The 21221-nt window shown below is 46.7% G+C and overlaps 2 protein-coding genes across 3 annotated transcripts in view; one reads left to right on the forward strand and one right to left on the reverse strand.

Annotated features, from left to right (window-relative positions):
• The window catches only part of LOC106552957 (major histocompatibility complex class I-related protein 1-like), a 554120-nt gene that overhangs the window by 251372 nt on the left and 281527 nt on the right, over positions 1–21221 (reverse strand). The window lies entirely within an intron of this gene.
• LOC148047200 (major histocompatibility complex class I-related protein 1-like) lies at positions 3411–20305 on the forward strand. Its single transcript, XM_087711322.1, has 6 exons — positions 3411–3546; positions 4206–4451; positions 4759–5034; positions 9036–9326; positions 11198–11263; positions 19513–20305. Exons 1-6 carry the CDS (start codon positions 3474–3476, stop codon positions 19554–19556), a joined length of 996 nt encoding a protein of 331 aa, XP_087567448.1. The 5' UTR covers positions 3411–3473; the 3' UTR covers positions 19557–20305.

Genomic DNA, 21221 nt, shown 5'->3' on the forward strand with positions numbered 1-21221 from the left:
TGGTCCATAGAATCACCAAGAGTCGGACAAGACTAAATGGATAATCATAGATGGGTTTCCAGTGACTACAGTTGTGTTACATGAACTAACTGGTTGGACTATTATCCCAGTGGATCACAGGTTGCTATGTGTTACAGGAGATTTTCTCTCCCACTGACTGTTTGCCACTAAAGGACAGAAGTTAAAAAAAACCCAAAATTCTGTGCTGTATTTGCATGTTTGAATATTTACACTGATCTTTAACATGTTTTGGAAAGTTTGTGTGTAAATGGGACATTGAAAAAAGAAGAGGGTCTTTTTTATAATATGGGGATATGAGGACACACACACCCTTATATATTTTATATTTGCAACATGTAAGTATCTTTGAGTCATGGGGAGAAAATCCTGTAAGGCTAGAGCAGAGGTCAGCAAACTGCGACTCTGGAGTCGCATGTGGCTCTTTCCTCCCTCTGCTGCGGCTCCGTCACCAGTCAGTGCCATAATTTTGAGATGAGCTTCCGCTGGGTGTGGGGGGAGAATCACAGTGCTAGAGTGATTCTATGGCATCAGGGGGGTTTTCCAGTTGTCTCCACAATTGATAGGGCTTTCAGTTATGACAGGTAGAGGAAAAAGGATGCTGCGCTAGGAGGAGACTCTGGTGGCGGAACTGAACTTCCAGTCTGCTCCAGAATTGAACAGGGAGCTTCTGATTAGGACCTTTGTGGCTCCCAGTATTTTCTTTTCTGTGGGAAACGGGGTCCAAATGGCTCTTTGAGTGTTTAAGTTTGTCGACCCCTGGGCTAGAGGATACTAAAAAATAAAATAAAATTTTAAAAACCCTCATTTTGGCTGTGTTTCCCCAGAAATAAGACCTGGTCTTATCTTTTGTGCCCAAAATAAGCACCAGGTCCTATTATGGGAGGATGTCTTACCTGCCTATCGCAGGATCACCGTAGCAAGGCCTCCCACACTCTGACACCTGTCGCATCGCTGTCTGACTTCTGTGGCTGCTCGCAAGCATTTGCGGCCAGAAACCACATGGCTCATTGCGCTGGTACTGCCGTTTGTGGCAGGCCATGTATCACATTGCGCTGGATGGCAGGAGGCCCAAGATGCATTGCACCACTGTGTGTGCAAGTGCCGTCACTGTCATGAGCCACATTACGATCTTCCGCGAGTGGCAGCACCAGCATACTGCAATAGGCAGTGTCCTGCCGCAAGCAGCGGCATCAGCGTGACACCGTGCCACAAGCAGCAGCAGCACCGGCATGATGAGCCACGCGGCACCTGGCCACAAGCGGCTGTAGAAGAAGTCGGACAGTGGTACCTATGTATCTACTCACATTTGCATGCTTTCAAACCAGCTAGGTTGGCAGGAGCTGGTGCCAATTCACATGCTCAGAGAATGAACCTTTATCCTTATCCTGCACCTGAGCTACAGATATTCGCCAATTCTGCAAGCCACAGGCACCTTGACCTATCCTATTCAGTCACAGTCAAGGTTGGAGAATGCATGAGGCTGAAAGACCCTCTTAGTGGCCCAACAGGTACTCTGGGGGTCCCTCCATAACCAGTAGGGACTGGGACTCCCTCAGTGTAGCTACTGGATGGTTGCCGGCAGATGCAACTTAAACTAAACTTGGAGTGGGAGGAGAAAGATTCTTTCAATGCTGGAGAGCCACTGGAAAGTAGGGTGTCCTTGTGCCTTTTGCTTCAAGGACTCGATGTCTTGGACCACCTTCTTTCTTTCTCCCAGCAGCTCTTGGTGGAGGTGGTGGGGGGTTTCAGCAACCTCAAACAGTGAAACCACCAAGTGAGGCTTCTGAGGAGCCATGAAAGTCGCAACAGATGGAGAGAAAGTGCAGGAGCTTCTGAGAATAGCAACTGTAGATTTGAACAACTTCTTGGAAGATGGCAGGAGGAGCTAACCAGATCTTGGGGGCACTTTGCCAAAGGATTGAGGAAAACCACCACTTCTGGGCTCCTGCCCCTCTGCTCCTGCACTCATAAGCAGATCAAAGAAGCCAGGCAGTGCCTATTGGAGGGCTATATATATAGCTCAGTAGTTAAGACATTGAGCTCGAGCTGACGAGGTTTGAGACCCAAGTGCCACAAAACGGAGAGAGCTCCTATTACTGGACAGAGTTCCTGCCAACCTAGCATTTTTGAAGTATGTAAATGTGAATAGATTAATAGGTACCACTTTAGTGGGAAGAGAATGTTCCAGGTGCCTTGGCAACAACGTTGGCTCCCTTGGCTAAGAAACAGAAATGAGCACCCGCCCTCTTGAGTCAGACATGACTGGACACTTTAATAGGCACAATAATAATGATGAGGACCCGGATTGCTGGGGGCAATATGCTGACTCTGTAAACCGCTTAGAGAAGGCTGAAAGCCCTATGAAGCGGTATATAAATCTAACTGCTATTGCTATGATGATGATGATGATAACAACAATCATGCATAATTAATTAAATACAACTATTTAATATGACATATTTAATAAAGCATATATTTTAAGGAGATACCTGATATCTAGGTTGCTGACAGAAACCCATATCAACCATCAGTGCCAGTTAAAGATGTTGGTGATACATTTTTGAAGGTCCAGTTGGCTGAGTTTCATGTGTAATGAATAAAATAAATCATCATCATCTACCTTAATAGCTCTTGAGTCCTTGATTAGGACTTGAACTATTAAAGTTTTTACCAGTCCCAGGCTGGGAATCAAATTGAAGGTGAAATCAGTAACAATCATAGACAGTCCTTTCTTTCAGAAAACTGTCCTTTATTCATTGATTTTTTTTTAAAGCTCACGGTTGTCCTTTATTTTGGCCCTTTAACTTCCATCATACAAATGGTAGCTCTTAATGCAGTCTTTCACAGTCCAGTGACAAATAGGGACATTTTAGTCATCTTTTTTAATATAAATTAACATTGATCATTTTAGATATTTTGATTAGAACATGCAGGAGCCCATTTTCTTTGGTACAATTTCCTACCCATCCAGACTCCTCCTGATGAGGAATGTTGACCTGCCAAGGCCAAAAATCCATGGTTCCCAGCCCCCACCCCAGTGTGCCTTACCTCTGCCCCCCTCCCTCTCTTCCCCACCCCCAATCCCTTCCCCCACCCCGCACGCATGTTACTGTGAACTGTGTTCTTCAGCTCTGACCTGCTGGTCCTTCCATTCCCCACCATCCAGTCAGAGCTGAAGAAACCTCTTGGACGAGAAGCGAAACGTCTTCACAGAAAAAACAAGAAAGTCCAGTTGCCTCCTGAAAAAAGCACCTTTGGGATCTCTCTCCCTTTCTCTGTCTCTGGCTCACGCAAAGGGCGTATCCAACTCCGATTAGCAGGCGATCTTTGAGATGTAGGGCAAACTTTGCACTAAGGAGCAGGACTCAGAATTCAAAGGTGCTAGGACGGCGGGCAGGACGCAAGTAGAAAGCCAGGTTTGGGAGCGGTTGGTGCTGGAAAGTTGGAAGGAGATGCAGCTACGCCCGGCCCCCCTCTTGCTGTTGGGGGCGGCGCTGGGGGTCTTCGTACCGGGGGGTTGCTGCGGTGAGTTCCTGGGGGCGGCGGAGGGTGAGGGAGAAGCAGAAGGAGAGGGAGAGCGCAGGTCCCGGGCTGGGTGTCTCTCTCCTCCTCCTCCTCCGCCGCCGCCGCTTCGCTGATCCTGTTTTAAAACTTTCCCATCTTCATTTGTAATCAATTCCTATGCAGGTTTTAAAGACAATAGAGCGTGCAAGTGAAAACCCTTCGAGCTCAACCGGCCTCGCCCTCGCCCTTCTCCCATCTTGGCCGGGCAAAGGGCGAGCGCCTACCTGCCATTAAGCTGCACTCTGATCAGCAAATCTCGCAGTAGCCTGGGGAGGGCGGCGGCGGGGATTCCTCTCTGGGGAGGCGTCAGATCTTCAACTCTAACAATTAAGCTTCAAACAATTCGGATCTCGGTGGCTGGCCCTGCGATCGGGCGGGGGGGGGGGGGCGGCGATCGAGGTCAGGCGCCGAAGGTCCCGAATTGCTGCGGGGCACCTGAACCAGATGTGGGTCTGTCCAGCTGTTTCCAAGGTCAGCTGGGAGCTGCCTGCTTGCATTTAAAACAGCGGCCTTCTAAAAGGTGACAGCCCACTTGTTGTGGGGAATGGGGCTCCTGTGTGAATGTTCGAGGGGCTGGAGCTGCAATGCTACCCCCTGATTCTGCCCTTCTTCCTTCCCAGGCTCTCCCTCACACTTTCTGCGTTATTACTACCTGGAAGTGTCAGAGCCCAGCCAGGGGCTGCCCCAGTTCCTCATTAGGGGCTGCCTGGATGACCAGCCCATCATTCTCTATAACAGCCTCATCGGGAGGGTGGAGCCTCTGGTGCCTTGGATGGAGAAGGCAGAGAAGGAGACATTTCTGAGCCTTGGGTGGGTCTTCAGGACTGACCTGGAGAAGTCGTCAAAACTCAACCACCCAACTGAAGGTGAGCAAACACACTGCCACTTGATGCCCAAGTTAGACTTTATTTTCTGCAAAGGTATGACCCCCCCCCCCCCCTTTGCATCCCCAGATTTTTCTCCTTCACTTAGATATTCTTCACGTTCTGGTCTTGCCCCAAAAGGATTAATTGCACTTTGATCATTAAAAGGCTTTTTCTGCTTGTGGGATAAATCCCATCTCTAATGGGAGGAGACAAAACTCCCTCCTAGTGGCCCTTCTAGAGGGGACGGTCTGTGAAAACTCTGAAAGGAGAAAACCTTCTCTTGCATTGCTCTCTGGGTCTCTTTCAGGACTTCACACCTGGCAGGCAATTTTAGGCTGTGAGCTCAGGGAAGATGGGGGCAAAAGAGGATTTTTGCACTATGGCTACAATGGGAAGGACTTCATCAGATTTGAGAAGGAGACCTTCAGATGGGTGGCAGCTCAGCCCCAGGCCAAGAAGGTCAAAGAGAAGTGGGAGGAGGATCTTTGGTGGTCTGAGAAAATGAAAGTCTACCTGGAGAAGACCTGCATTGAATGGCTGCAGATATACCTGTCCTACCAGAAGGAGGTTCTGCAAAGGATTGGTGAGTGGCAAAAGGGGGGGGGTCTCTATTGAACATGCTTCTATAGGCTTTCTCCTTTCTGCCTCCCAAAATAATGTCTGCCCTTCACAGCCAAGCCACCTTCATGCCCTTAGCCAAAAAAACAAAAACAAAATCTGGGTGTATTCCGCATCAGACTTGAGAAGGGCAACGGGGAAAAGAATCTCTCTTTTTTCAATCAAATTTTTATTTTTTTATTTTCTTTATACATACAGTATCAATGCATGAATGGTGTGGTAACTGGGTAACTTACATTTCAGTACACATAAATGTTCTGACCCACTCCAGTAACGAAAGCCAAGACAAGCTTAACTAGAATATACTTTTAATAGCAAGAAGCCAAAATCTCGGTGGCTGAAAGCCAAGCAAACAAACAGATAAGGACCTTGACAGCAACTCAGACAAACCTTGGCAGCAACTCAGACAAACCTTGGCAGCAATCCAGCCTGCCAAGTTAGTTACAACAGTTCTCTTTAGTCAATGCGTTGACTTCTGCAAGAGGGGTGTGTGCAGAAGCAGTCTTTTTTATAATCTGGAGAGGAGCCTAATGACCACCAGCTGAGTGCAATTACATCCTGTAATTGCATAATTGTTCCTGACCCTAGTAGCTCTTCGATGGCGTGCATCCAGGAACAACTCACTGTTGGCTTCTGGATCCTCCCCACTGGTCCAAGGCCCAGGTGCCACCTGGTGGCCATCCAGTCTCTCTGCATCCTGCTCAGAGTCAGAACCCTGTCCAGGGTCCTCCACATCCTCCAGAGGCGGCTCATAGGGGCCCTCAGTGTCAGAGTCTGGTGGCAACTCCAACGGCTCCTGCTGGGCCACAACACATAAACATAATTTATCATTCCTAAATATTAGGGCAGAGCTGAGGATTATGCCCAATTCTTAGCGGACAAAATTGCTCGGTTTCGGTCGGACTTGGACTCCATCCCCGCAGTTCCAGCCGAGGCACAAGAGGATCAAGTAGAACATCTCTGGGTTGAGTTTCAGGATGTTACCCCCGGGGATGTGGACAAGGCCATGAGGGCTGTAAGTGCCTCCACCTGCGTACTGGACCCGTGTCCCTCATGGCTGGTTACTAACAGCAGTGAGGTGACACGAGGCTGGATCCAGGCGGTTGTGACCGCCTCTCTTCGGGAGGGGAACTTCCCCGCCGCACTGAAAGCGGTGGTGGTGAGACCCCTCCTAAAGAAGCCATCTCTGGATCCAGCTGTTCTTAATAACTATCGCCCAGTCTCCAACCTTCCCTTCCTTGGGAAGGTTGTTGAGAAGGTGGTGGCCTTCCAGCTCCAACGGTCCTTGGAGGAAGCAAACTATCTCGACCCCTTCCAGTCAGGCTTCAGACCCGGTTACAGCACAGAAACCGCTTTGGTCGCATTGACCGATGATCTCTGGAGGGCCAGAGATGGAGGACATTCCTCCATTCTGGTCCTCCTTGACCTCTCAGCGGCTTTCGATACCATCGACCATGGTATCCTTCTGCGACGACTGCGGGAGGTGGGAGTGGGAGGCACCGTGTTGCGGTGGTTCTCCTCCTACCTCTCGGACAGGTCGCAGTCGGTGTTAGTGGGGGGGCAGAGATCGTCCCCTAGGCCCCTAACTTATGGGGTGCCTCAGGGCTCGGTCTTATCCCCCCTACTATTCAACATCTACATGAAACCGCTGGGAGAGATCATCCGCAGGCACGGGATCAGATACCATCAATATGCGGACGATACTCAACTGTATCTGTCCGCCCCGTGCCAACTCAATGAAGCGGCAGACGTGATGAACCGAGGCCTTGAAGCCGTTATGGACTGGATGAGGGTTAACAAGCTTGTGCTCAACCCAGAAAAGACCGAGTGGCTGTTGTGTTTCCCTCCCAAAGATTCCACCAATATTCCATCTCTCAGGCTGGGGGGTCAAATTCTATACCCCTCAGAGAGGGTTCGCAACTTGGGAGTCCTCCTGGATCCACAGCTATCGTTTGACCACCACTTGATGGCTGTGACCAGGGGGGCATTCGCCCAGGTTCGCCTGGTGCGCCAGTTGTGACCCTACCTGAATCGGGAGGCACTCACAACAGTCACTCGGGCCCTTGTGACCTCTAGGCTGGAATACTGCAATGTGCTCTACATGGGGCTGCCCTTGAAGAGCATCCGGCGACTTCAGCTAGTACAGAACGCGGCCGCGCGAGTGATTGTGGGTGCACCTCGGTTCACCCACATAACACCTATCCTCCGCGAGCTGCGCTGGCTACCTGTCGGTCTCCGGATGCGCTTCAAGGTGCTATTAGTCACCCATAAAGCCCTACATGGTAGTGGATCTGGATACTTGAGAGACCGCCTTCTGCCAATTACCTCCCTGCGACCAATAAGATCACATAGATTAGGCCTCCTCCGTATTCCATCGGCCAGCCAATGCCGGCTGGCAACTACAAGGAGGAGGGCCTTCTCAGTAGTAGCCCCGACCCTTTGGAACGAGCTCCCCGTGGAGATTCGTACCCTCTCCACCGTCCAGGCCTTCCGCACAGCCCTTAAGAACTGGCTAGCCCGTCAGGCCTGGGGACAAGGATAGCCGCCCCTCCCGAATGATGAATGTATGTTGCTTACTATTTTATTATATGTCTCTATGTCAATGTCTGTATTCCCCCTCCCTGATTTTATGTGAGCCGCCCTGAGTCCCCTCAGGGAAAAGGGCGGCCTACAAATATTAATAAAATCTACAAATCTACAAAATCTATTACATTTCATTTCCATTGTTTCATATCATTTATACATGTCTTTTATTATCACCCTTCCTTTCTGAACCATCTTTCTATCCTTTTGCATATATTAACAAATTAATATATAATTATTATTTTCCTCCAGTATTTTCTGTCCTTATTTTAACTTTTTTTCCTTGTTCATATTGCTATAATATTCAAAGATGTGTTTTCCACCTATTTTGTTGTTCATATTTTCATAGTTAAATCAACGTTCCATCCTTTATTCTTCCATTTCTCAATGTCTCCTTATACAGTTTCAGTATCTATCACAATCATTTATACGTTTAAGGTATTTCTATTCATATTTTTTCCAGTTCTTCAGTCTATAAAATTCTATGATTAATACGTATGTTTAGATTAATATATATTTATATATATTTCCCTAATCGCCTTTTAAGTTCCACTGTTATTCATATTTTATACATATTTAGTAGCACAGTCATTCAAAGTGTATTTTTCCCATTCTTCATATCCATTTATATTGCAATATTATCCTGATATCTGTTGCACTTGTAAAATAATAATCCAACCTGTATAATTCTGGTACTAATACACACTATTGAAATATATTCATAAAATTATTCTCTTACTCTATTTTACCTTAACCTTCCTCTCTTACCCACTTCCGATTCTTTAATCTTGTTTTCTTTTTAGTTTTCCTCCCATATTTGTCCCTTAGGTCTTTAATTCCCTCGATTTGACTATGCAATCTAACTTTTCCTCCAACTCTACCTTTTCCCATTGTCTAATTCCAGAACTATCCATTCCATCTCCTTTCTCTTGGGGAAAAGAATCTTAAATGCCCCCTGAAATAAGTTTTTCAAAGAGAAAAAACTAATAAAGCAATAAAGAAGGCTGAGATCCATTTCCATGAGAAAATCTTGCAAAACAGAAGAAATTATAATCCCCACATCCTCCTGAATTTGGGGCTGAATCCAAAGATGAATCTGACCTGGTTTCCATTTGGAATGATGTGAATAAATTTAATTGGGGTTGGGCAAAACAGAATCAATCCCCAAGTATTACAATTAATTTTGTTACAGTGAGATCTTTACCAAAAACTCTTTGTATCCCTTTCAAAAATCAACGTAAAGAGCTTCGATGCTCCATCCTTGAGGGGTTCCACAGGCTCAGGAGAAGGAGCAGTGGGAGAGGATGGCCAGATAAGCTCTTCACTGTTATTAAATTACCTGGCCAGAAAATCCCAGGAACTCAGGTGTTGCTGTTTCTGCAGAGCCTCCAGTGGGAAAGGTGACCCACAAGGTGGTCGATGATGACAGCCTGGAGATCCTCATCTGCCAGGCCTTTGGCTTCTACCCCAAGGAGATCCAGGCTACCTGGACGAGGGACAGAGAGGTTCGGAAGAATGAGAGCTTGCATAGGAATGTGACCGCCAACTCAGATGGGACCTATTATGTCCAGCTCAGCATTGAAATTGACCCCAAGGAGAGAGGCCGTTTTCGGTGTCACCTGAAGCATGAGGCATTGCAGGAGCCCCTGGTCTTGGCTCCTAAGGACAAAACAGGTGAGAGGTTGAATGGTTATTACACATAGATGTATGTCAGTGGGACCTGTAGCTGTTCAAGGTCTCCTGGACTATAGCAACTTTGCACCTGCTGTGAATGTTACAGGCACATCTGCAGGCACACTTGTGCCTGCCCCTCTCCCAAACTCATCCCTCTTTCCTCCCTCCCCTCCCTACTTAATGATCCGTGTAATTGCTTAATGATTGCAATTGGGAAAGTTGTCATTGAGTAATACAGTCATGTGGTTGTCTCATTTAGTGACTGCTTTGCTCAATGATTCTGGTTACAATCATGGTCATACGTCAAGGACTGTTGTATATGGAGGTAATCGATCATAGAAATGACAGGGAGTGGAAACAATGTTTTCCTTTCTGGGGGAAATTATTTGATGGGATAAGTTATCCCATGTCATTCAATGTCCTTTTCAGCAGGGGAGGCTGGCCATTTCTCAGCTCAACAGGGTAGACCAGAGTAAGAAACCAATCTCATTTACATCAAGTACTACCTTCATTATAAAATGATAGTGACAAAATCTTGAAATCTGAACATGCTTCACCTTCCCACCATTTATCTTCACGTGAACTAAGGAGAAGCTGGACATATTTACTTACCATATTTTTCAGAGTATAAGATGCTCCAGAGTGTAAGACCCACCTTAGTTTTGGGGGAGGAAAATAAGAAGAAAAAAGATTCTGCCTCTGCCTACCAGCATCCATGGTATTCAGCTGGTTAGCTTCCTGTCCTTGTGTGAGAGTTCATGACTTGGAGCACATAGTCAACAAGGTGCAGCAACTAAGTCAGCCAACGAAGGCTATTTGGCCTCTGAAACAGTATTTGCTGTGTGAACAACAAGGAGACAGGAAGGAGTCTGGCTTAGATGAGAACTGAAAGTGAAACTGCTTGTGTTTTGCTTGTATTTACTGCTACCTTGGAAAACCTGCTTTTGATAATGCATTGTATATTATTATTATTTTGAATCCTGCTGAATTAGTTACCTGTGTAACTTTCTGAATGTGATTGCTGCTGCAAATGCTGACCAGCCCAGTTAGCTTCAGCACTTATTGCAGTCTGGAGGTGGGTGGGGCTACATTCAGTATATAAGATGCACCCAAATTTTCACCCTCTTTTTTTGGGGGGGGGAAAGGTGTGTTTTATACTCTGAAAATTACAGTAATTTAATTAGTGGGCTTTAGTCAGTGCCCTTCACCTAAAGGAAGTCCCTCCCCTCCAATGTTGAAGAGGGAATGGTTGAAGAAGAGGTGCTTCCTCTTCTTCAAGGTAGAGACACTTCCTGGAGACCAGCACAAGTGGGGAAATGCTTCCATTGCTCAGCATCTCCACTTCTGAGAACTCAGGATTGTTGCAGAAAATGACAGGCTTTAGACTTCTCAGGATACAGGAAAAGTTTATTTGGCAGCCAGGTTCAGAAAGTTAGCCCATGGCTAGCATTGCAAATTCTGAACCACCTTCATTATCGAAACACGCGTTCTTATACATTCTCAAAGGCAGCGTAACACGGAAACACTTAACTCATTTCTTACTGGTTACCTTGCAGAAAAAGCCTTATAAGGAGATGGGGTCTTACTTCTCCTTTTGTCATAGGTACTGAGTAGGTGTCTCGAAGCGAACGTTAGCTGACTCTTGTGGTCTTGTGAGACTATTGAACTCTGTGGTTAGGCACTTGCTTCCTGTTCTTTTGCAAGCTGCAATTCTGCCTATGTGGCTTTTTAATATAGAAGTAAAGGGGCCCCGAGAGGCTGTCCAGCCTGACCCAATAGGTTTCATACTTAATGTCCAAATCTCACTTTACGTTCTACTTTGGGATCTGTCTACTCTAAGCGGAATTCTGTGTCTCTTTCTTTAACTACAGAGCGGCGGATTCCTGTGGGAACTGTAGTAGGTGTAATTTTTGGAGCTGTGATTTTCTTCCTGATGTGTAAGTGAAACAAACACTTCCACTCACCCCCACCCTGGGTCTTTCTGTGTTGACTGAGTTGGTGTGAATGTGAGAGAATCTCTCTGAGAGTTTCAGCCATGACTCCCCACGAGGCTCTTCCCCACAAACAGCATTTTGACCAAGAGTCAGAAAGGAAGAAGAAGCTATGCAGCCATTTTTTTTCCAATTGACTGTAATTCTCAGAATGTTTCACCTTCCTCTCCTCTGGGAGGAAGTCACTTTGGCCTTAATAGATTGATTTCAGAGGGGCAAATATCTGGGGCTGAAGAATCAAAGGAAAGTCCCATAAATGACCTGGAAAGCCCTAGACCAGTGATGGCTAAACCTTTTGCCATTGTGTGCCAAAAGCTGGGGACTGCAGGGAGGTCGTGCGTGGGGATGGCCACACCCATACTTTATGCATGCGAACCCTTGCGTATTCGTATGTGACCCCCTGCACATGCATGAAGGACCCCAGCCTTGCCCCACTTTTGGCACATGGATCCGTTTTTCACCCTCCCCTTCTCCAGAGGCTTCCTAGGAGCCTGACGAGGGCAAAAACGGCCTCCTCTCCCCTCCCCCCAGAGGCCCTCCGGAAGCTTCAGGAGGCTTCCCAAACTTCCGGTTTGCGTGTTGGGTTGTTTTTTGTCCTCCAGAAGCTTCAGGGAAGCATCGAAAATGGCCGAAAATTAGTTGATTGTCGTTGTTTTTTTAATTGTTGATCTATTCGTCTGGTAATGTGCTGTCCCAACAATATATAGCTAATATAGGAATTAAGAGCTGTCTCCTTTAAGAAACTACCTCATGGGAAATGTTACTACCTCATGGGAAATGTAGTCCATAACATGTGACCACATCTGTGCTCCCTGATTGGGCAGTGGGGTACTCTGCCCGGGAAATTGATTTATTACTGGGCACTCACTGAATCGCCATCGGCACTACCATAAGCAGCTTTGCACCAGCAGCATGGGTTAGGGGAATTAATGTCTTTTTACACTACGTGATGGGACAGATCATGGAAAGTCAGAAGAATCTTAACACTGAACTGTAAGTTTTGCTATTAAGGATGCCTGATAATAAACGTGATCTGAAAGATATGCCCAAGCGTGGAGTTTACTGGCTGCCCGAGCAGAAACTCATTGCCCGGAGCAGAACAGTAAAAAGACATTAAAACTCCTTTAGCTTCCTTTGTTTTCCTCTCTGAGCTCCGAAGCAGAAGACAGTAGAAATTCTTTAACCTCCTCAGAGTGAAAAGGCTTTGAAGTTTATTCCCCTCAAGAAAAAGATGATGACATTGTTGTGATTAAGAAAGTGTGTTAAAAGGAAATCAGGATTTGCATGATAAAGCAACCCCCCTTTGATTCCCAAAACTAACAAGAAGAGAAGTTCTTTGTATAGTAAATGCCTCATGGAAAAATCTCCATGCAAACGAAATTTGAGTAAGGTCATCAGCCCAGAGCAGACCTCCCAACTCCTTTGAACTTTATTGATGAGTTGTCTTGGCAACGAGAGGCAATAAAGAGGCCAACTGATGCAAGCCTGCAGACAGCTAAAAGAGACATAAGGCAGAGGCAGACCAGCTGAATGAATTAAAAGAGAGTGCATGTTATGTTCTTGCTGATTTGTTATTGTTTGTGAAGTGGGAAAAGGTGCAAGCCCTTCGGAGGTATCAAGCCAGCCAGGTCCAAGAGGGGTTCCGAGTTCGGGTGCAGTCCCTTAGGAATCCCAACATTGGAGAGGCAGCTGAGCAAGAATCTCATTGGGAAGCAGCCATTGCCCGTCACTCCAAACGATAGACACAAGCAGCTCCAACTAGTGACCACTCTAGAACTGCAGTCCAGTTCCTTAAGCCAACACTAACAACGCACTCGAGAGGCTGACAGGTGAACTGTGCCTGCATCTCCAAAGCTTCTCAACGCACCCTAGTGGCTGGCAGGTGAACTGCACCTGCATCTCCAAAGCTTCTCAATGCACTCTAGTCTAGTGGCTGGCAGGTGAACTGTGCCTGCATCTTCAAAGCTTCTCAACGCACTCTAGTGGCGGGCAGGTGAACTGTGCCTGCATCTTCAAAGTCTCTCAACGCACTCTAGTGGCTGGCAGGTGAACTGTGCCTGCATCTCCAAAGTCTCTCAACGCTCTCTAGTGGCTGGCAGGTGAACTGCGCCTGCAACTCCAAAGCTTCTCAACGCACTCTAGTGTCTGGCAGGTGAACTGTGCCTGCATCTTCAAAGCTTCTCAACGCACTCTAGTGGCGGGCAGGTGAACTGTGCCTGCATCTCCAAAGTCTCTCAACGCTCTCTAGTGGCTGGCAGGTGAACTGCACCTGCAACTCCAAAGCTTCTCAACGCACCCTAGTGGCTGGCAGGTGAACTGCACCTGCATCTCCAAGCTTCTCAACGCACTCTGGTGGCTGGCAGGTGAACTGCGTCTGCATCTCCAAAGCTTCTCAACGCACTCTAGTGGCTGGCAGGTGAACTGCGCCTGGATCTCCAAAGCTTCTCAACGCACCCTAGTGGCTGACAGCTGAACTACGCCTGCATCTCCAAAGCTTCTCAACGCACCCTAGTGGCTGTCAGGTGAACTGTGCCTGCATCTTCAAAGCTTCTCAACGCACTCTAGTGGCTGGCAGGTGAACTGTGCCTGCATCTCCAAAGTTTCTCAACGCTCTCTAATGGCTGGCAGGTGAATTCCGCCTGTATCTCCAAAGTTTCTCAACGCACCTCAGTGGGCAACAAGTGTACTGCACCCACATCTCCAAGTGTAGCAACGCACCCTAGTGGCCGACTAGTGAACTGCAGCTACATCTTCAAGTCTTGCAACGCACCCTAGTGGCCAAAAAAGGGAGTTGGACTCAAAAATCGATAACGTATTTTAGTCATTTTATGAATTAATCCTAGTTATAGAACCTTTCTAACCATGGCAGGAAGATCAGACATGCCTGAACCCACCATAGTCTCAGAATTGGTCATCCAAAAATCAGAATCAAATGTCCAAGTATCAGAAAAGGCAGAAACACGTCAAGTAGACTATGACCTAACACAGCACATTACGCAGATTATGCGGCCAGACCTCTTGAAGGAATGGACCGGGTTTATCGAAAGCAGGAAAGTAACTGGAAGTGGTTGGAGCATCTCTGCGACAAACTCGAAGACGATTTACCCCTAAAACGCCTCCATTCTTTATGTAAAGATATGGACGATATCTACAAGCTATGGAGATTTTATGGAAACTGCCTCACTGATATCCAATTAGAACTAAACGATGATGAAGAACTCCAGAAGAAAATGCTGCACATTCATATGTTAAACAAAGAACGTAAAAAGCAGTTCCGACGCAGCAAAGACCTTATACAATCCAATCTGAAGAAGGAGACAGCCCCAGATGAGAAGGCTGAGTCTAAAACATCTCAACAGTCATATGTAGCTCCCTCTCATGCTTCCAATAAAGCATCCTCATCCAATCCCAAGGACAAGAAGGCTGAGTCTGAAGCATCTTGACAGTCATATGTAGCTCCCTCTCATGCTTCCAGGAAAGCATCCTCATCCAACCCCAAGGATACATCAGAAACAAATGCCAGGTCTGAAGTGTCTCATCGTTCGCGAGCACCATCTCAGGGGTCACATGCAGCCCCCTCTCACGCTTCTAAGAGGACATCCTCATCTAGTCCAAAAGTTACACAGGGAGAAAAGTCCGCATCAGTGAAGTCTCATCGTTCACACACGACATCTCAACCGTCACACGCAGCTTCCTCCCATGCCTCCAGAAAGGCCTCATCTTCCCAATCAAAGGCAGGTAGCAGCTTCTCACAGCAATATTCCCATTACAGCCAAAGGCCACGGATACCTGCAGCTGCAGAAGCACAAATAGAAGTTGAGGCGGCTGAGTTGGATCTAGAGTTTATACGAGAAGAGCAGCTGCTGAAGGAAAAGTCGGCAACCACGGCAGCAGAGAGGGCAGCTGCAGCAGCCAAAGCTCGGGCAGAGCTGGCAATCATGGAAGCAGAGAAGGCAACTGTAGCAACCAAAGCTCAGGCAAAGAAGGTGGCTGCAGAAGCCAAAGCTCAGGCAGAGTTGGCAACCATGGAGGCAGAGAACGCAGCTACAATAGCCAAACTTAAGGTTCGACTGGAATACCTTCTGCGCAAGCGGGAAGCGAAAAAAAGACTAATACGGGCCAAAGTTCTACAGATGAAGGCTAACTGTTCCTCCCTCAGCCACAGTCCTAGGAAGCTGGAAAAAGATAACCAGCACAAGCATGTTAAGGCCTACATGGAAGACCCAAGCCCACCACAACAGGAACAAGGTGGAAAATCTCGATCTGGATCACGAGACTCAATTCTCGACAGTCTCATCAATGTCCAAAATGAAGAAACGCACGTCATGCCATCAACATGCACCGAGTCCCAGTGCATGGTGGGGAGGGAAGTCAATGGAATCTGCAGAGAAGAGTTAGATGGGAGTGCACAGTTCCCACTGCCACCGTTACTAGAATGGGACAACCCACCAGATGATCGCAGTGAGATTACGACACCAGAGGTAGCAAGCATCCCACCTCACCTGAAGCACATGAGTAATCACTCTCCTGTTCTAGATCCCAAAGCCAAAATCCTGCTCTTGCCAGGAACAGACTCCTCCAACGCTTTCACCCCTCATGAAGTGGACAAAGGTCCAAAGGACTCCCCATCCGCCCTCGATACAGAACTTGGAAGGGGCATCTTTGGGATGGCGTGTGTTGATCGGCCACAGGTCCCAACCCAGACAAATGTCTTCACAACTTCCACTCTCAGTAATGGGAGAACATCCCACTTGAAACCATGCCAAGAACACTTCATGACCTCGACACTCAAACCAGTTTTAGGAGCAACAGTGTTCCAGACCAGCAAAGAAGAGAATGATTTGACCTTGTCAATAGAGAACAAAGAATTTCTTAGGCTCATGGTCAAGGAATTCCAACAGGAGGCCACAAAGAATTGGATGGCCCCAATACCCTTTTGCATACCAAGGCAACGGTTTCCAAATAACTATGAGCAGCCTTTCCCTCGCCTCTTCAATCTGAGACAAATCATATACATGGAAGCTAATTTAGTAGAGTTCATAAACCAGATGGTCCAGAACGGACATGCAGAACTTACTCCACCTCTGAAAATTGATGAAGAATGTTGGCACCCGTCATCCTTTAGAAAGTGCCAGCCACAAGAGCCAGACCAGATTCGAGCACTTTTCGATACCAGCGTGCAATCCCAAGGTCCCTCTCTGAATAAAGTGTTCTTCAAAAGTCCCAACCTCAACAACAGTCTACTCAGCATGCTCATTCACCCCAGAAACGAAGCCATAGCCATCATGGACAACATTCAGCAGATGTTCTACTTATTCCTCGTCAGAGAAAACCATCAATGGAAAGAAAGATGGGATGAGAGAGATAGGAGAGAGGGTGAGGGGGGAGGATGAGGACGATGAGGATAGGGAGGAGTGGAATGTAGGGAGAGGACAGGGAGAGGGGAAGGGGAAGTAGAGAGGGAAGGGATGATGGAGGGAAGATAGGAAGTAGGAGAGAGGTAGAAGAGGGAGGTGTATGGAGAGCAGAAGAGCTAATAAGATGACAAGAGGAACTGATGTGATCATTATTTGTTACCATATGATACTGGCTATGTATAGTATACATGTGATTGTATGTTGTGAAAATGGAAATTAAAAAATATCCTTTAAAAAATGGCCGAAAATTAAAGGCGAAGTCAGCTGGCCAGTGCGTGCATCCATGCTGGTGCTGTCAGGGCAATGCCTTGCGTGCCCTAACAAATGGCTCCGCATGCTACCTGTCGCACTTGTGCCATAGGTTCGCCATCCCAGTCCTAGATAATCCATAATCCTGTCTCTGAATAAGATCCATGTGCCATCTCACCTGGCAAGAGAGACCTTCAGGGAAGCTCTGGTGGCACTGGGGGTGGGGGGTGGGGGAATGTGTGGAGGAGCTCCATGTCCTCTGCCCTTACTTGCAATCACACCTGGGGACAGACAACAACGGGGGAAGTAGAAGGAGCTGCTGCTTGCTCTGTCCCTACTCAGAGCAAAAGTAATGAGAGGGAGGATGGATGTGGGAAGTGTCTCCTCAGTTGAGCTCATCCAAATGTGGTTCAACACGTCCAAGCGATTCTCTCAGCAACAGTGAAGAACTGCTTTGCCATTTCCTTCTTCCTGGATGGGCCTTTTGACTTGTTTGCAATTTATGTTGCTCACTTGTCAGTGCAAGGTCTAAGCCAATCAGAGCGAGTTTAGCTTTACAAGATCAGGCAAGATCGCTGGTTATTGGAGCTGGCCGGGTGGGAAACAGAGGCTTTGGAATATAAATCAAAACAAATGAGAATTACCGAGTACGGAATCTATGGGGAGGACCATCTGTCTTGTACCACATAACAGGATTCCCAGAGATTTAGCCTCATTGCTTAAGAGTAATTGGTGGTGATTTATTAGGTTTTATTGGGAGCATCTCAATTATTGTGCCAACTTTCAATGGTTTTAGTCAGAGGTGGTATTCAGCTGGTTCTGACCAGTTCTGCAGAACCAATAGTAGAAATTTTGAGTAGTTCAGAAAACTGGTAAATACCACTTGGGGCTGGCCCTGCCCCCATCTATTATCTGCCTCCCGAGTCCCAGTTGATCGGGAGGGAATAGGGATTTTACAGTACCCTTCCCCCGCCATGCCCACCAAGTCACGCCCACCATACCATGGCACACACACTAAGCCATGCCCACAGAACCAGTGGTAAAAAAAATTGAATCCCACCACTGGTTTTAGTGGTGGTGGATTGTGATTTCCCATGAAAGCTTTAATAGGAGCAAGAATGGTTTCAAATTGATTATTTCTCAATAACACCCAGGAATGTTCCTTTTCATTTCCCTGTGGCCAGCAACTTTTGACTGCCAACAATTTTGCCTTTTGTCCCTAACAAACAGATGGCAGCACTAATTCAACTTTCTCAAGGTGCTGGATTATAATCCAGATTTAGAAGTCTTCTAGAGGTCTTCAGCATGAGTCTGTCTCCATCTGAGGCAGGAGCTGCATCCCCCAAAATTAGCCAGCTGTCCTCTATTTTTTCCCATCTAACAGGCAGTTTCTGGAGACGTAGAATGAGTCCCTATCAGAAAGCAAAATCTTCAGTTGATGATTTGCCATCAGGAATACTTTCTTCTTCTCTTAATTGTGGCACAGATAATAAGATTCAATCTGAACCGATGCTCCAATTTGAAGTAACTTCGGAGGTGAGAATGATTGTTGTTGAAGTCTATGTAAGATGCAAAACTCTGGGCTTGGGAAATACCCAAGAGCCAAGACCATTGAAGGGTTGGGTGAGCATCATTCACTCCCAAAGTCTTTGTAAGGCAACCATCAAGGGATCATGAGCTGCTTGGGGCTCCTCTGGGGCTCCGGGATCCCCTCACACCCATCCACTCTGAGGGAGGAGAAGGAGATGGAGAAGGAGCCAGGAACAGAAGCAGGAGCTGGAGTTACCTTGGGGAAATGTGGGATTTCTGTCAGAGAAGAACTGAAGGTAGGGAGAGAAGGAATGGAAGAATGGAAAAACAAAGGGCGGTGAAAGGGGACGGCTATCCAGGAAAAAGTTCCCTGGAGATGATGGGCTGCAGGGATAAACTCCGTGAGATAGGCACCATACAAGTAGATAGATTAGATGGACAGATGATAGGTAGACAGACAGATAGATATAGATATATAGATCATATAGAGGAAGATAGGTAGGTAGATAGTGGATAGATGGATTAATTAAAACAGACAAATATACAGATAGATAGATAGATAGATAGATAGATAGATAGATAGATAGATAGATAGATAGATAGATAGACAGACAGACAGACAGACAGACAGACAGAGGAGAGAGAGGCAGGCAGGCATGTCTGCAGATACATAGATAGGTAGGGATTGTAGATACAGTAGATACAGAGGAAGGAAGGAAGGAAGGAAGGAAGTTTGAGAGAGAAATGAGGACCAGCACACACCCACGTACACCAGAAGCTGTTTCTGTCAAGCCTCTTTGGCTGCTTGCACTCATACCTGCCAGGGTTGTGGTGGGAATAACAGAGCTCATAAGGACTCTTGCCTTGAGCAGGGGGTTGGACTAGAAAACCTTCAAGGTCCCTTCCAGCCTATGATTCTATGATTCTAAGTGGAGAAGGGGAGAAAACATTGCTAGTTCAAAGTATAGTTCTGATGTCTTCCATTTTCTCTCTTTGCAGGGCAAGGAATCCTGTGGAGAGTGGAGCCCCCAGAGGGTTCTTGAAAACTCTGGGTCAACCTTGCGCAGGCGAGAACAGAAGAAGAAGCCGCAGAGAAAGTCAAAGACCTGGACAGGTAAAATGTTGACCCTGGAAGAAGAAGAAGCAATAGCGTCAAAAGAGGGTTCCAAAGCAGAGAAAGTCACTGAGAGATCTGTTAGAAGAAAGAGACACACAGTTCCTATACAATACCCCTGAGGAGAAGAGGACTACTAACTTCAAGCAACCTCAGGAGTCCTGGCTGCCACCATCAGGGAGGCCCTGCCATCAGCGCAAGGCATTTCCCCTTCACTTGCATCTTGGGAAGAGCATCAACAGAAGCAGCAGCAGAATGAGGAGGATGGTCCCTGCTGCAACTAGCCATTCTCCAGCCAAAAGAGGAGAGAGACAGATGCTTCTGATTAGATTGGAGGCTGCTCTCCAGGGCTTCTTCCACAAATGCCGAGTCCCCTGATGTAGAAGGTGCTGAGCAGAGGAAGCCCCTCCCCACCATGCTGGGACTTCATTTAGAGGACATCCTGGCTCTCCCAGGTTCATACTTTCTTCAGACAAATGGTCTTCAATACCAGATGTTACAAATACATCCGGCATTGATGCTACCTATCCCACATTTTTCTAATTTACTAAGAAATAGATTGCCGTCTACTTTGTCAACCGTCTTACTGAAATCTAAGTATACTATTTCCACAGCATTCCACTGGTCCACTAATGTAGTCACTTTGTCAAAGAATGAAATAAAGTTTGTTTGGCATCATTATTTTTTTTGACAATCCCATGTTGACTTCTGGTGTTGTGTTTCCTTGTTTCTAGGTGTTTGCAGATCCGTTGCTTGATTTTCCTGTTTTCTTATTTTTTTACATGTTATTATTATTATTTTTGACATTTGTTCCAAGTCTTACTTCATTCTGAGTCTTAGCTTTCCTGATTTCATATTTGCATTTCTATTGGTATTCTGTCTTAGCTATAAGCCCCGCTCTCTATTTTTTATACTTATTTTTTTGTCTTTAACTGAGAGTTCTTTATTCAACCATTCTGGTTTGTATTTCAAGAGCCCTGGTGGCACCATGATTAGAATGCAGGCTAATTCTGCCGACTGCCAGCAGTTTGATCCTGAACGGCTCACGATTGACTCAGCCTTCCATCCATCTGAGATTGGTAAAATGAGGACTCAAATAGGCTGACTCTGTAAACCACTTAGAGAGGGCTGTAAAAAGTACTGTGAAGTGGTATATAAGTCTAAGTGGGAATGCTATAGCTATTGTAAGTTGCATTCACTACCAACCTCACTCCCCTCCCCCATACACCAGTGGTGGGTTATTTCCGGTTCGGCTGAACCGATAATGGTTTGGCAGCCTGGGTCGCTGAAACCTGCAGTGACCCAGGCCTGTCACACCCCTGAACCAGTTCTCTGGTTGTTTTTTGCTTCTGCGCATGCACAGAACAGTTTTTATTGCACTGCACTGCGCGCATCAAGTACGCATGGCGTGTCCACAAGAAAACCAGCAGTAGTAACTGCCGGAGCCCACTCTTGCCATACACATAAACTGCTTAAAGCTCTATTGCAAGAAAATGTTTACAATTGACTCAGAGTGGTGATAGATTCAGGGGAAAAATATATTGTTTTAGTAAACAAAATGGTTTATTCTGGGTTTTTAAAGGCCATATAACAA

Source organism: Thamnophis sirtalis, unplaced genomic scaffold (assembly GCF_051295495.1).
Source record: "Thamnophis sirtalis isolate CommonGarterSnake01/CBP01778 unplaced genomic scaffold, rThaSir2_p1.2 scaffold_3, whole genome shotgun sequence".
Taxonomy (NCBI): Eukaryota; Metazoa; Chordata; class Lepidosauria; order Squamata; family Natricidae; genus Thamnophis; species Thamnophis sirtalis.